The sequence below is a fragment of the Epinephelus moara genome, chromosome 13 (genome assembly GCF_006386435.1).
Source record: "Epinephelus moara isolate mb chromosome 13, YSFRI_EMoa_1.0, whole genome shotgun sequence".
NCBI lineage: Eukaryota > Metazoa > Chordata > Actinopteri > Perciformes > Serranidae > Epinephelus > Epinephelus moara.
Window position 1 is genome coordinate 11,211,017 of NC_065518.1, and position 14,331 is coordinate 11,225,347.

Genomic DNA, 14,331 nt, shown 5'->3' on the forward strand with positions numbered 1-14,331 from the left:
CATGAGATATGCCCATTCAAAATTTGCAATTTCAATCTGTTGCTATAGCGCCCCCCTTTGGCCAATTGATGTAATATTGCTTCATTCACATCCTCCCATGACCCTCTACCACTGTGCCAAATTTCACATAGATTGACCAAGTCAGTGAGGAGAAAAACATGGAACAGACACACAGACATACAGACAGAGTTTTCGTCATTATATAGTAAGATTGTGCTACATTACACTGCATAAACTTGGATTACATTCAGAAATATAAAATATGTACTGTGCTGTAATATTACTTCAATATATACATCAATAGACTAAAGATAATATGAATATATGTACTCTATAACAAACTGAAGCTGTAAATTAATGCACCACCCAGCAAGCACTGCCAGTGACTCAAATCAAACGCACCCACGTGTTCCAGGTGCATGGTGGGTGTGGCTAACATGCTGAAACGTCAAAGGTGGATCTGAGGTACTTCTGCTTGAGGAACACGTGGAACTTCAGTGAGGTGTGAGAGACTGTAACCTGTGACTGCAGCGTGTGCGCAGTGGGACAGAGAGACCAAGTGGACTGGTTGTACTGGGACAGGAAGGCTGAGCGGACTGGGTTGCTGTAAGAATGAAGGAGCAGATTTAGGAGGACTCAGAGTCACAGGTGGACGAGCTGACAGGTGAGGAAGACACAAGACAATCTACAACCATGATCCTCAAATATCTCACATCTTTTCACATGGGTGTTGTGTGACGCCATAGTCACAAAAAATAATCTCTTCTGCAAGAGTAACCTGGGAAACCTGTGACATCTCTATGTGAGGTTAAAGCCCGAGTTTACAGAGGAAGTCATGCGCATTTTGTGGATATGACTTCACACATTTTTTGCTGTTCTGCTAGAGATCATTTTTTTCCAGTGACAAGAAAAACAGTTTAAAGTCATTTATAAACCAGTTAAAGGAGGACTTGGCATTTCTCTCCTTACCACAGTGAATATGGTATTTAACCATAGCTGAAATTATAGACACAGATAGATAGAGACACAGCTGTGTGACAAATCTTATGAATGATCTTAAAATGATTTTCTTTAACAAACCACACAACACAATCTACAAATGTGTACCATGATCCTCAAATATCTCACTATCCACAAACATGTCGTTTTACATCTGTGTTGTGTGAAGTCATATCCACAAAAATACAGCATGGTGAATTTATACTTTGGCGTTCAATCCACACTGTAGCACCTCCCCAGAAATGGAACCGCACTACTACTACTCTTATTTACTTTAATTTCACAGATAAGAAACAATAAATTGTGAAGACAATAAAGCCTCCACAAAAATAGCATTTTAAGTCTTGTGTGTGATTTATCCTGGCTTCATATGAGCAGAGGAAATCTCCGCTCGTCGCTAGGCTAATTTATACAATGTAAAATGCCATAGGCTTGTGCTAATAACGTTAGCATGTTGTATTTGTTTGGAAAACGTGTTTAGTATAAGACAGTTGTTTTGTCAGTGAACCTTGTGAGTTGTAATGGAGCCGAATTTTGTAAAATTACCTTTGTTAAATGTTGCTGTTGTCCCTGGTTTCATATGAGAAGAGGAAATCTCCGCTAGCTGCTAGGCTAATTTATACAATGTAAAATGCCATAGGCTTGTGCTAATGACGTTAGCATGTTGTAGTCCTATTTGTTTGGAAAACGTGTTTAGTATAAGACAGTTGTTTTTGTCGGTGAACCTTCTGAGCTGTAATGGAGCGAAATTATGTAACGTTACCTTTGTTAAATGTTGCTGTTGTCCCTGGTTTTATATGAGAAGAGGAAAAGATCTCTAGCTGCTAGGCTAATTTATACAATGTAAAATGCCATAGGCTTGTGCTAATAACATTAGCATGTTGTATTTGTTTGGAAAACGTGTTTAGTATAAGACAGTTGTTTTGTCAGTGAACCTTGTGAGTTGTAATGGAGCTGAATTTTGTAAAATTACCTTTGTTAAATGTTGCTGTTGTCCCTGGCTTCATATGAGAAGAGGAAATCTCCACTAGCTGCTAGGCTAATTTCTACAATGTAAAATGCCATAGGCTTGTGCTAAAAACGTTAGCATGTTGTATTTGTGGGGAAAATGTGTCCAGATAAAGTCAAGTGTTTGTCTGTGAATGCTGTGAGTTATAGTGAAGCTGATTTGTGTACTTATGTTTGAAATTATCTCTATTAAGCCATGTTTAATGGAAATGGCCACTTTAGAATGAAAATACAGACAGTACTTACTGACCCTCATGCCAACAAGAAGTCCAGTGTAGTTTTTTAATCCACAAAACTCGTTCGGGGTATCGGAGGATATGGCTAGCCGGATTTTTCCATACACTTGAAGTGCATGGAACCCATGTCCAAAATTATTTTGAAAATGTAATAAAACTCCACTAATGCATTTCAAAAATGTCAGAACGGCTCGTCCGTCGTAATCCAAGTGCCCTGAAGCCACGGCATGCAAAATTGACTTGAAAAGACGTAATTTACTCCACTTTTATAGTATAATTTCTCACTGTGGTCAGTTAGCCTGCAACTCGCGAGACTCGAGAGCAAGAACGTCTCTGAACGTTCTCGAGTCTAGCATGAGTTGCAGGCTAACTGACCACGGTGAGAAATTATACTATAAAAGTGGAGTAAATTACGTCTTTTCAAGTCAAGTTTGCATGCCGCAGCTTCAGGGCACTTGGATTACGACGGACGAGCCATTCTGATGTTTTTGAAATGCATTAGTGGAGTTTTATTACATTTTCAAAATGTGGGTTCCATGCACTTTAAGTGTAGCTGTTATTCCGGCTAGCTGTATCCTCTGATACCCCAAACGAGTTTTGTGAATTAAAAAACTACACTGGACCTCTTGTCGGCATGAGGGTTAAAAAACTACACTGGACCTCTTGTCGGCATGAGGGTCAGTAAGTACTGTTTGTATTTTCATTCTAAAGTGGTCATTTCCTTTCATGTGTGTTTTGAATCAAGTAAACTTTACAGCACATAGCAAGTGTAAATGCTCACAATGGCGTAGGTGATGTGTGTAGGCTACGGCGAAGGGTCTGCAGCAGAAGTATAAATCCCACTTTACTCTGTAAACACGTACTTTAATTTCACATAGAAATGCTACAGGTTTTACAAATGTAAAGAGTTTCGCCATAGCAAATACACATGAAGTCATACTTACGCATTTGTGGATCCATTATTACACGAGGCAGGATATTGATTAGTGCATCTTTAATTAAAAAAAAAAAATCAGCATTTGAGTCGACCAGGAGTTGACCACTTTTACATTTTAGTTTCTTGATACTTATTAAATTAATTTGAAACTGACTTGAGACTTAATAGTTGTTTATTAAATGCTTGAATAGTCCTTAATGTGTCTGAAGAGAACCATCAGTAAACCATAATGCTGTGTCATGATGTCGTATGTTTTGAGGCCACCAGAGGGCAGTGCGATTCTGTACAGCAAGACTGGCAATATGAGAGGTCCTCCTCTCTGCAAACTGCACTGTTCTAAAAATCACTTTACTCCTCGGTGTTGTTTTATCGGCTGTCTGATGGACTGAATGTAAAAAGAAAATATAGAGAGGCGGCAGCTTGTTTTTGTTTGTGTTCACAATTATTTCGCTCTGCTTTTCTCCTCTTTGATTAAAACAAGTTTTTGCAAAAATGAAACAAAAATGGAGCGGCTGTCATGTGGAAGTGTCCACAGAATTGCGGTTCTGCTGAGCTGGCATGTCTGGGAGAAATGGGACGAGGAGGTGGAGGGGGAGGGGGAGGGGGAGCATGGAGGCAGTTGTGACTCATTCAGGTGGCGATGACAAAGCATTTTCTCCCCTCCTCACAGGATTAGCAATGGCTGCAGGTGCTCTCTTTTTCTCTCTTAATACAGTTAAATGAAATGGTGATACACAGTACACAGACATCTGGGTGCTCAACGTGAGGAATACTCAGTATCAGGAAAAAACGAAGAGCGAGTCATATCTTTGGGACGAGCTGTGTGACTACAGATTACATGATAGAATCTCACAGGGCATATGATGTGGGGGGAAAAATCCTCTCTGCTTCCAGTGCTGATGCTCTGCTGGTTATGTAACAGAGCTCACAAGCTCAGCATCTAGAAAGGTGTGTCCAGAGCAAACTGTCAATCAGAATATGCAAACGGCAGGCTGGAGGCTGCACTGAGCTTGAGTGAGAGTCATCAGGAGAAAGATGGATGACGGGTGGAGGTGTGGCTGAAGCGCGGGGTTGCAGCATGACTTGAAAATGCTGCAGCATCCGGCCGTCTCTCCTCCTCCTCCTCCTCCTCCTCCTCCTCTCTCCATCTTGTGCATACCGGCTGTTTCCTCCCCCCCTGTCTCTCAGTCTGCGTGCTGTAGCCCTGCTGTGCAGTTCTCTCAGCCCTCTGTTGTAGCACCAAAAGGGAGGAGGAGCCACCAGCGCACACGCGCATACTCACACAAGGCACACACACTCTCACATCATCTCTTCTGCACGCTCACTGTAAGCACCAGCAAGCCAGCCAGCCAGCCAGCCAGCCAGCCAGCCAGCCAGCCAGGCCCGTTTGGAGCAGGGGAGCCCAGCCGTCTCATCGCCCAAGATGGATGTACTGATGAAGGGGTTCTCCATGGCCAAGGAGGGGGTGGTGGCCGCCGCAGAGAAGACCAAAGCCGGCATGGAGGAGGCAGCAGCCAAAACCAAGGAAGGGGTGATGTATGTAGGTACGTAACACATCTTGTCTGTGGAGCTGCACTGAGTTCTATTTAAAAAAAAAAAAAAAAAAAAAAAAGTGGGTATGTTTGGGGGCGACGCACTCATATTTGGATTTGTGTTGTTGCATCATGTGTTTTTACACTGTTTGAGGCGGGGTCCCATGGGTGTCCATGTCTGGGACACTTGTGAGAAGCGACAGGGACAGAGGGAGGAGGAGGAGGAGGAAGAGGAAGAAAGGAGGGGATGGAGAGAGCACATACTGCTGCAGGACTGGTGCAGGGCAGAGGGTGGGGGTCTGAGAGAGAGAGAGCACATACTGCTGCAGGACTGGTGCAGGGCAGAGGGTGGGGGTCTGAGAGAGAGAGAGAGAGAGAGAGAGAAGGATAGACAGACTGAGGAGGGGGACTTAGATGGAGAAAGAGATGGAAAAAGTTGTAAATGGGGAGCTGGGCAGTTGCTGGTGGAGGACTGGTCTGTCTTTTTCTGGGGTGGGGGTAAAAGAGAAAGAGGAGAGGAAAGAGGGATTCTGCAGGATCTTGCGATGGCGCTGCCTCAAGCTTTTATCTCCTGCCCTATTTTATTCACATTGTGGAGTAGGACGTCCGGTGATGGACTCCGTGCAGCGATAAAGTCCTCAGAGACTCAGTTTATCTGCCATTTTTAAATTTGCAGACTAGAGTTGACCTACATTTGACAAGCTGCCAGAGGTACATCTGCAGATAAATGTACACATTCACAATAAAGATGCTGAGTATGATCCAGAAGCTTTATGGTCACGCTGTGGTTCCCTGCACTTTGAGCTCAAGCAGCAAATGCGTCACATCTCAAGGTTACCTCGAGTACCAGGCTTTTAGGCCGCCCGAGAGGGGAGGGGCGTTGTAAAAGTAGGAGGGTGGGTGAGGAGTTAGCAGCATGAAAGTCTTCGTCGTGGTCCGCAGTCCGTCCCTTTGGCTCTTGGAACTGACCGTCACACAGCAGCTTCAAAGACCTTAATGACAGTGATGGAAAAAAATGCAACGGTATGCGTGCACGAGTCCCAAGCTGAGAGAGTGGGGAGGGAGGTGAGACGGGGCAAGGATCACTTGAGCACTGCAGCAATTTGCTCTCACCACCCCGCCACCCCCCACCCCCCTTCCCCCCTCCCAACTCACCCTCCACCCTCACCCCATCCTTGTGTTGATGCAAGAACGTGTGTGTGCGCGTTTGTGGCGTTGCAGCAGCAGGATTTGCCTGCCAGTGTGTGCTTCTGTGATGACTAACCACCTTCCTCCCCCCACAGCTCTTAAAACAACCCCCCCTTCCCCCAACACCACCATGAAAGATGGAGGGATGCAGGGGGAGAGAAGGGAGGGGTGTTATGTCAGAAAGAGCTTTGAGCTTCTAGTCCCGTGGCTCCTGTATGAACAGATGGAGGGGCAGAAAGAGGGATGACGGAGGGTGGAGGGATGACACTCACTGGAAAATGAAACCTGGATGTTGCAGAGAGTGCAGGTTGGTGACTAGCTCTGGTAAAGGAGAAGGTGGGGTGACTTCGAGATGTAGAGCAAAGTAAATGGAGGAAAAAGAAAATGGTAACACAAATCATGAAGTGGGGGGGGTGTGATCGCTGAAGTGAGGAGGGTCGATGGCGCCGATAAACCACTGTAACTGCCTGCAGCAGAGTGCATACGTCAGCGTTTGAGTGTGGGTACACAGTATCAAGGTCTGCATGCCTGCGTTCACAAACAGGCCGAAGCCGGTCAGACAGCTGGATGCGAGGGCGTAGATTTTGTTTCAACACTGTTTCAACACATATGTGAAACAGGGGAGGTTGGAGGTGCTCCCCCAGGAAATACTGAGTGTCAGACACTCCAGTAAATGTTTACGCAGCAATTTATGCCTTTCCTGCATCAAATGAAAGTCCTCTGCCTCTTTAATGTTTTTATTGTGGGGGACAAATGCACATGCTGTAAATATTGAGAGGGACGTGCCCCCTGTGTCCCCCTTTAAGTCCAGTTTAAGGGTTGGTTGATTAGGATGGAAGCACTGTACTGTCCATGTTTTTAATGAATGCATAATACTCCCAAAAGTCTCATCAATAATACACAAGAAAAAAAATTCAGGATGCTGATTTTCTGCGATGATATTAAAAACTGTCTTTGGTCAGTCTTCCAGACAGGGATTTATGCTTCTGCAGTCGTGCTATTAAATAATTTCAACACTGATTTGGGCCTGTAACTGCCTTTACATCCCTTATTTATTATGATTTATGTTGTTTTTTAATCATGGGTTTATAGAGCCCTCAGCTCATTACCTCTCTTACACAGCTTTCTTTTGTACATATATATGTAGTAATTGTATCAAATGTGAACGTCTCAGTGCATATATTATGTGTTCCATTGGTGCAAATGTCATCATTGATAAGATCTTTCACTGAATCCGGGACATGTCTGAGCCAAAGCACAAATCCCTCTCTGGAAAACTAAAGCCATATATTTGCACGTAATTTCATAACAGGAAAAATAATTCACACACTCTAATCCGTGCAATCCTTATGTATTGAGTCAAGCTCTCGATCTGGATATTATTTCATAAATGTCTTTCTATTTCTGGTTATATGCTGAGCGGTGTCCTGTGCATCAGCTGGAACTGCATCTGCCCAAATGTTCTTCATCTTCATAGATAACTGTGTGTTCTGTATGATGGCGACAGAGAGATCACCACAGGCTCACATACAGGTATTCATGGTGACACCATGGTGGCTCCCCTCTGTTGACTGGGAAGAAGAAGCTGTGTCATTGCAGTGTGTGTGTGTGTGTGTGTATGTGTGTGTGTGTGTGTGTGTGTGTGTGTGTTGGGCTGTACTGCAGTACTGCTCAGTACTCAGGCACGTGGCACATGTAGCACAGGGAGCGTGCAGAGAGATGGAGGGAGAGAGTGAAAGAGAGGATGGGTGGATGCAGGATACCGTAAATGGCAGCATCTGTGTGAAAGAGGGGACAGTCGGTGTGCACGAAATCGTGTCATTCCGCAGATTTATTCTCCCTTAGTTTCTACCTTCCTCCCGTCCCTTTCATCTCTTAGAGCAGATATTTCCCTCCTTCTATCCCTCACTCTGGCAGATTATATAACCACAATTTAATCTGCTTGGGATCATACTATAATGAGCACAGTGCTGGGGAGCAGAGAGGGAAATGCAGAGAGGTGCCGCTGTTCACAAGATGTTTTCCAGTATTTTCACAAAACACAGCTAAGCTTTATCGAAAGACAGAGAGTGAGAGGGAGAGAGAACAGAAAATTAAATAATCCAACCACACTCACCTTTAGAATCCAGGGAAATACATTAGTGAAAGGACACCAAGTCTTTGAAGAAACTGTGTGAGAGATTTAGGGAGTTTAGTGGCATCTAGTGGTGAAAAATTGCAGGTTGCAACCAGCTGAAACTTCTCCCGGTTAGAATTCCTTCAGTGTTCAATGTTGAGGAAGTTTTTACCGGGAGCTGAATTATCCACAGAGGTCTCTTCCTCTCCAAAACAAACACACCTGGTGACTTAAACCGGTACAAACATTAAATAAAGCAGTTTAACATATAAAAAAATCTGTATTTCCGATGGTCTTGTTGCGAAGGGGACTCTAACTATGGTTACTGATGTGAAATCCAAATGCCAAACTATTACTTTATATTCCATTTCTGCCAATATATGCCCCTGAATCCTATATACTGGCCCTATAAATGAAATTTTAGAAAGAACTAAAAACTAAAAACAAAAATTTGTAGGGCAAATATTCGGTGAAGATTCTCAGTCATCCAGGTCATGGTAATCATAAGTGCTTTATCGTAGGCAACTGGACTTTCTTGCGTTATTTGAAGACGTTTCACCTCTCATCCAAGAAGTTTGTTCAGTTCTAAAGGACTGGTGCAACTCTGTGTGGGTGTGAACCCTTACAGAGTTGTTGGGGTCACATGTGAGTTGTTGACCCACCTGGCCATCATGTGGGTCGTTAGGGTTAGATGGGACCAGGTGTGAATGGGAAGGGATCCCAAGACTGCCTTGTAGGTAGGTGATAAATGGTGTCGTAGGTCACCTCCTCTGTTTAACTACGGTCATTCCAGTTTGACGTAGAGGGTTTCTTTCATGCTTCTTCATCTACGTCAAACTAGAACAACCATCGTTAAACAGAGGAGGTGGCCTACGACACCACTTATCATCCACCTACAATGCAGTCCTGGGATCCCTCCCCAGACGACTTCATATCCATTCACAGCTGGTCTCATCTAACCCTAACGACCCACATGACAGTCAGGTGGGTCATGACTCGTCGTGACCTCAATGAGTCTGTAAGGGTTCACACCCACAAAGAGTAGGATATACGATATAGCACCTATGAGCGTAGGGCATATCAACCTACAAAAGTTATCAATCATGTATAAGTTTCAACCATAAAATGTGATCAGGTTTTGGATAGGGCCCGACTGATTTATCGGCCGGACGATTTAATCCGCCGATTATAGCCATTATTAGGCCAAAAGTTGGCTGATTGACGCCAATGTTAACACTTATATTTTCATCACTAATAAAATGCAGGGAATATGGTGTTTTACTTAGAAATGATGTCCTTATGTTATTTCCCAGAGGTTTACTGCCTTTTTGCACATCATATTTTTGATTTATCTTGTGTTCAAATTGTTTATATGCTACTTGTTCCACACAATTTCTGATAATAAAAGTATTTGAAAATAGTAAAATGTTCTTCCTTCAATTTATATCTTTGTAACGAGTGTTTGAACTATATTTAAGCCATCAAAAGCAGGTATTCTGGGGGGTTTAAATTGAAAAACGTAAAAATTTAATTGGCCAGTGTATCGGTTATTGGATTTTTTTATTCCCTAATATCGGGATCGGCATCGGCCCCAAAAAATCCTTATTGGTCGGGCCCTAGTTTTGGACCTTGTCCACTTTTGTGTCATGATCAGCTGCAAAGATGGCTGCCATCTTGTTTTGACATGGATTAGTGTATGGTGCTCATACTACCACCAGATGGCACAAAGAAGTGTCCACGAACGAGGACAACAGGTCTGAGTTAAGTAGAATGAAGTACAAGGTCTGGTTAACCCAAAATGTGACATCCTCATATGAGGACACAGGGTCTCAGGAGGTTAAAGTTGGAGAGTGAGTTATTTTCATGAGTGTAATTGTATTCTCTCTTTGATCCTCAGGCAGTAAGACAAAGGAGGGAGTTGTGTCATCAGTAAACACAGGTAAGAGAAGCTGTTTACCTGCTCGCCTTTTTTATTTTTATTAGTTAACATTTACTAATTCTATTTGTGACGTCTTAGCGCAAACCTTAGGGGGAGGTACAAATATTATCTGGCAGTGGTTTGTATCTGCAGATGTTCTTCTGTCTTCTCTCTTTTGCTGTCTTTGCCCAGGACGATACCAAAATGTGAATTAAAATCATCTCCATAGCTTCATTTTGGGACTTTGTTATCCACAGCCCTGCTCTTTAATGGAGGTGGGGTGATTAATCAAACATACATTTCCCAAACTAGTCGACCAGTTAGTCTTAATCTTTACCGCCTTTCTCTTGTAAAACTGAGAGAAAAAAAAGTTTGCAAAGATTTTGCTTTATCGCAAGTGTTTTCAAACTGTAGTTTTTGTTTTTTCAATAGAAAAGACTTAATGGGCAAAGACTAATCGGTTGGTTTGGCAAATGAACATCTGGTTGATTTCCTTACCTGCGCCAAAGAGCATGACCCCAAGAAAGTGGGCTGGACTTTGACGCCAATTTGACATAGCGTGACAAACTGTCACTACAGCTTGTGGCACCTGATGCCATTGGGCCCAAAAAGACTTTTTCCCATGTCCCTTTTTCCCCGTCTGTAAATCAGTGGATTAATTTCTTTGAGCATCACAACCCCCACAAAATGACTTCTTTCTTTTTATTCATTTGATCTAATAACATTTGGAAAGTCCAGAAGAGCCCCATGTTGAAATCATTTTATCCCCACTCAAGTCAGCAGAGGGCTAAAGGGGAAGCAAGCCGCTTGGCCAGCTGAAGTTAGCCTGTTGTGCGTGAAGATGCCAATGTGCTTGCTCTATTGGCCCGTTGATGCGAAATATCTGGGTAATTTAATACCTGGGAAGTCAAAGCTTTATGGCTTCATGAGTCACTGAGCAACTTTGGTAGGAACGAACAGGCCCTGCCTCGAATACTGTATCCAGGTCTCTTGATAGGTCAATATACAGGTGGTGTGTGTGTTTTGTCATTGTACATAATTTGAGTGTGTTTCAGCTTCATTAACCCCCCCCCCACACACACACACACTCTGCGTCTCAGTGGCCAACAGGACTGTGGACCAGGCCAACATCGTTGGAGACGCAGCGGTTGCTGGGGCCAATGAAGTGTCACAGGGAACCGTGGAAGGGGTCGAGAACGTCGCCGCATCAACCGGGCTGGTCAGCCAGGTCAGTTACCACAATAACACTGGGTTACACCAACAGCCTCCACAGAAACATGTCTGTGTGCAGCACCATGAAAATATCTGAACTTTGAGTGATTTTCTGCTCCAACAAGCTCCGACAGACTCACAGGTCCAGACTCAAGTTTAAGTCAGCCTGAAACTGATGCAGTGATCTTTAATAGACAGCTGGTTTAAGGCCAGCCACTAGATGGAGCTGTTTCCCCACATAAAAACACATCAGAGACCTCCAGAGAGTTAAAGAAATCTCATTTACAGTTTCCTCTATTCAACAAAATTATACATCAAAGCAATGCTTTCAGTGAAATTAACACACAATCTCTTGATGATTCTGTTCATATTTATTAGGATGCACCTCATCCGATTATTTAGTGGTATTTAAGATAAGTGGATTAGAGCTCCAATGCAGCCTATGTCAATTAATCCTCAGATTTCTTTTGATTAATTCAGTGTTCCCAACCTGTGGGTCCCGACCCCTGTTGAGGGTTGCCAAAGTTTCACAAAGGGTTGCGGGGCCTTCTTGATTTCAAGGGGTGTTGGATAACTTTGAAACTATATATACAGCAAAGATTTCAGGATTTCATTCATTTCTGTGAAGTTTAGATAATTTTGGTTAATTGAACAGATTATGCGTTGTGCTGTACTGTAATTGTTATGCATTGAATATAATATGATATATCCATGAAATATGTCCCTTAGTCAGGGGTCGTCAGTTTACTCTGATAGAAAAGGGGTCCCTTCAGGAAAAAGACTGGGAAACACCAGTGTATAAAATAGTGACAAAATGAACCTATTACAAAAAAACAAAACAAAAAACAACAACAACAACAAAAAAACGTATTTTGTGACTCTTCTTGTCACTGAAATATCTCAACCATTGTACCTGAGCATTACTATTAGCTTACAATGGAGCCAGTTCAGAGATTACAGTGAATCCACAGTTGATTAAGGTAATGTTTCTATATATTCAGTGAAAGGCTGCCAGATCTTTGAAAAGGCATCGCACCTGTTTTTCAGGACATAGATGATCTTCTCTAGGGGTATACAGATCATCATTTCTGATGTCCACTTTGATATAGAGAGGGGGAATCTGACTTCTAGGGGCCGTATTCACAAAGCTTCCTCGTAGAGTCATTCCTAGTGACAAAATTCTTTCAAAGAAAATTCTTAGAATTGTGACGTTTTCTTAGAATTTCCCCTTAAAGTTAAGACTAGGTCCTGGTAAAGATAAAAGTTATTCACGGAGCATCTCAGACCTTAAAAGAACTCAGAAGGTGAAAAACTGTTAGGAGCAGGGAGGAGGAATTTTAAGAGGTTTAAGACTTTCTTAATCAGAGGGGAAAATGGTGGCCACCTGACAACCAATCACATCTGTTAAAAGAATGCATCATACCTACCAACAGGGTCAACCACACCTCTTTCCTGGGGTAAAAGTTTCTGTCACTTCCTTTCCTCAGAGTTGCTCTGTGAACTTTCCTAAATCACTCTAAACTGGGACTCCTTACTAAAGGTTTTAGGCTAAGTGAGGAACTCTGTGAAAATATTCTCAGAATGTCTGTGAATACAACCCCTGCTTAATGCAATATGCTTCCAGGAAACAGCAGGAGCTATATCGATAAATATCCCGGAGCTTTGATTGAGTTTCAAATTTAAACATTTCCTTAGAGAAATTGAATTTTGTGTGCATCATTTTAGTGAGTGTGTCACACAAATCAAAAATGTTAATTTTGTGCAGTGCCATCTGAAACAGATATTTGGAATTGTAGGATTATACCAGTGTAACTTTTGAGGGATTAGGTACAGTTGATGGAGAAAAGTGTAGCAGACCAAACTAAATCTGGCATTTACAGTGGCGTACTGGATTTTTGAGGCAGAGACTGGTATCGATATTTTTATTGAATAAGTCAACCAATATATATATATATTTTTTTTTAAAAAAAAGCATAAAATAGATGAAACAATCTTGATACGGATACATTTCTGTAACAGATTGTCTTGTAACTTATATTAGTGTGATTGATTTATCAGTCTAGCTTTACTTAAATGATTAATTGATCATCAGCAGTGTTTATTTTGATTCATCAGTCAGTTGTCACTAAAAGGACCAACATGAACATGAGAATGTGAATCATTATGTATTTGCACTGTATTAGTAACTATGTACTGTTTTAACCTGGACTTAAAATATGCCACCTCCATTAAAGCCCACATTTACCACACAGTTATATTACAGTTATTGAAATATTTGTTTACTTCGTGACACTTGACTCAGATGTTAGATGGCCTTCATCTAACTTTTGTGCCTTATGCATGTCTTTTTATTTTTAAATAGTTTTTCTGTCTTGTGTGTCACTTCTTTTGTCACAATACTGTGGCAGTGCTTCTGTCTTGTGTGTCGCTCTGTGTCGCTGTTGTTCTCCGCTTTTGTTGTTCATGTTGTGTGTCTCATTTGTGTTTCCCTGATAGGAGGAGCCTGTATACGAGGTGCATATTGGACAGAGCAGTGTGGGGTCATAGGTCATGCTGGGGTGGGCTGGAGTGAAGGAGAAACACGGGCTGCGGTGGAATAGTCTTTTTTTTTTTTCTTAGGAAGGTTCCTTACTGAGTGTCATGACCTGAAATTATCTAAGTGGCAGCCATGACAAGAGCTGGTTGAATTCTTTAAATGCTAAGGAAAGGTGCCTCAGTGCTTCCTTTCTTATCTCCTTTTGCATAGGATACACTGGACCATCCTTTACGAAAGGAAAGGAGATAATGCCGTCCCACGTTAGCTTGCGGCAGCAACAGTTCAAGTGACACGCCATTTTGCCATTCATGAAAACAAGTCATATGTCTATTATGCGCAATGTGATTTTGCCAAGTTGGGCATGATCCTGGATCAACATCCCACATCGTGCTCCTGGTGATAGAAAAAATGGGATTTTGACTGGTGGCAGAGCTCTTCACACACATAAAGTGTAAATAAAAACAAATCAGTTGAGTCTTTCCCCTTCGGATGAAATGGCCAGTCAGGCTACATGCAACGGAGAGAGTTTAAGAGGTCCTGATCGCCTACGGTACGACGAGAAAGTGAAAATGATAGGAGGTGTGTGCCCTTTTCAGCTGGCAGCCTCTGTGTAGTCTTGCCACCAGACAATCAGAGATCTCCGGCTTCT

The 14,331-nt window shown here is 42.6% G+C and overlaps 1 protein-coding gene across 1 annotated transcript; it reads left to right on the forward strand.

The window, feature by feature from the left end:
* Positions 1 to 4,371: 4,371 nt before the first annotated feature.
* Positions 4,372 to 13,693, forward strand: sncgb (synuclein, gamma b (breast cancer-specific protein 1)). Its single transcript, XM_050060795.1, has 4 exons — positions 4,372 to 4,724; positions 9,914 to 9,955; positions 11,035 to 11,162; positions 13,643 to 13,693. The coding sequence occupies exons 1-4, from the start codon at positions 4,604 to 4,606 to the stop codon at positions 13,691 to 13,693; spliced, it is 342 nt and encodes a 113-aa protein (XP_049916752.1). The 5' UTR covers positions 4,372 to 4,603.
* Positions 13,694 to 14,331: the final 638 nt, after the last annotated feature.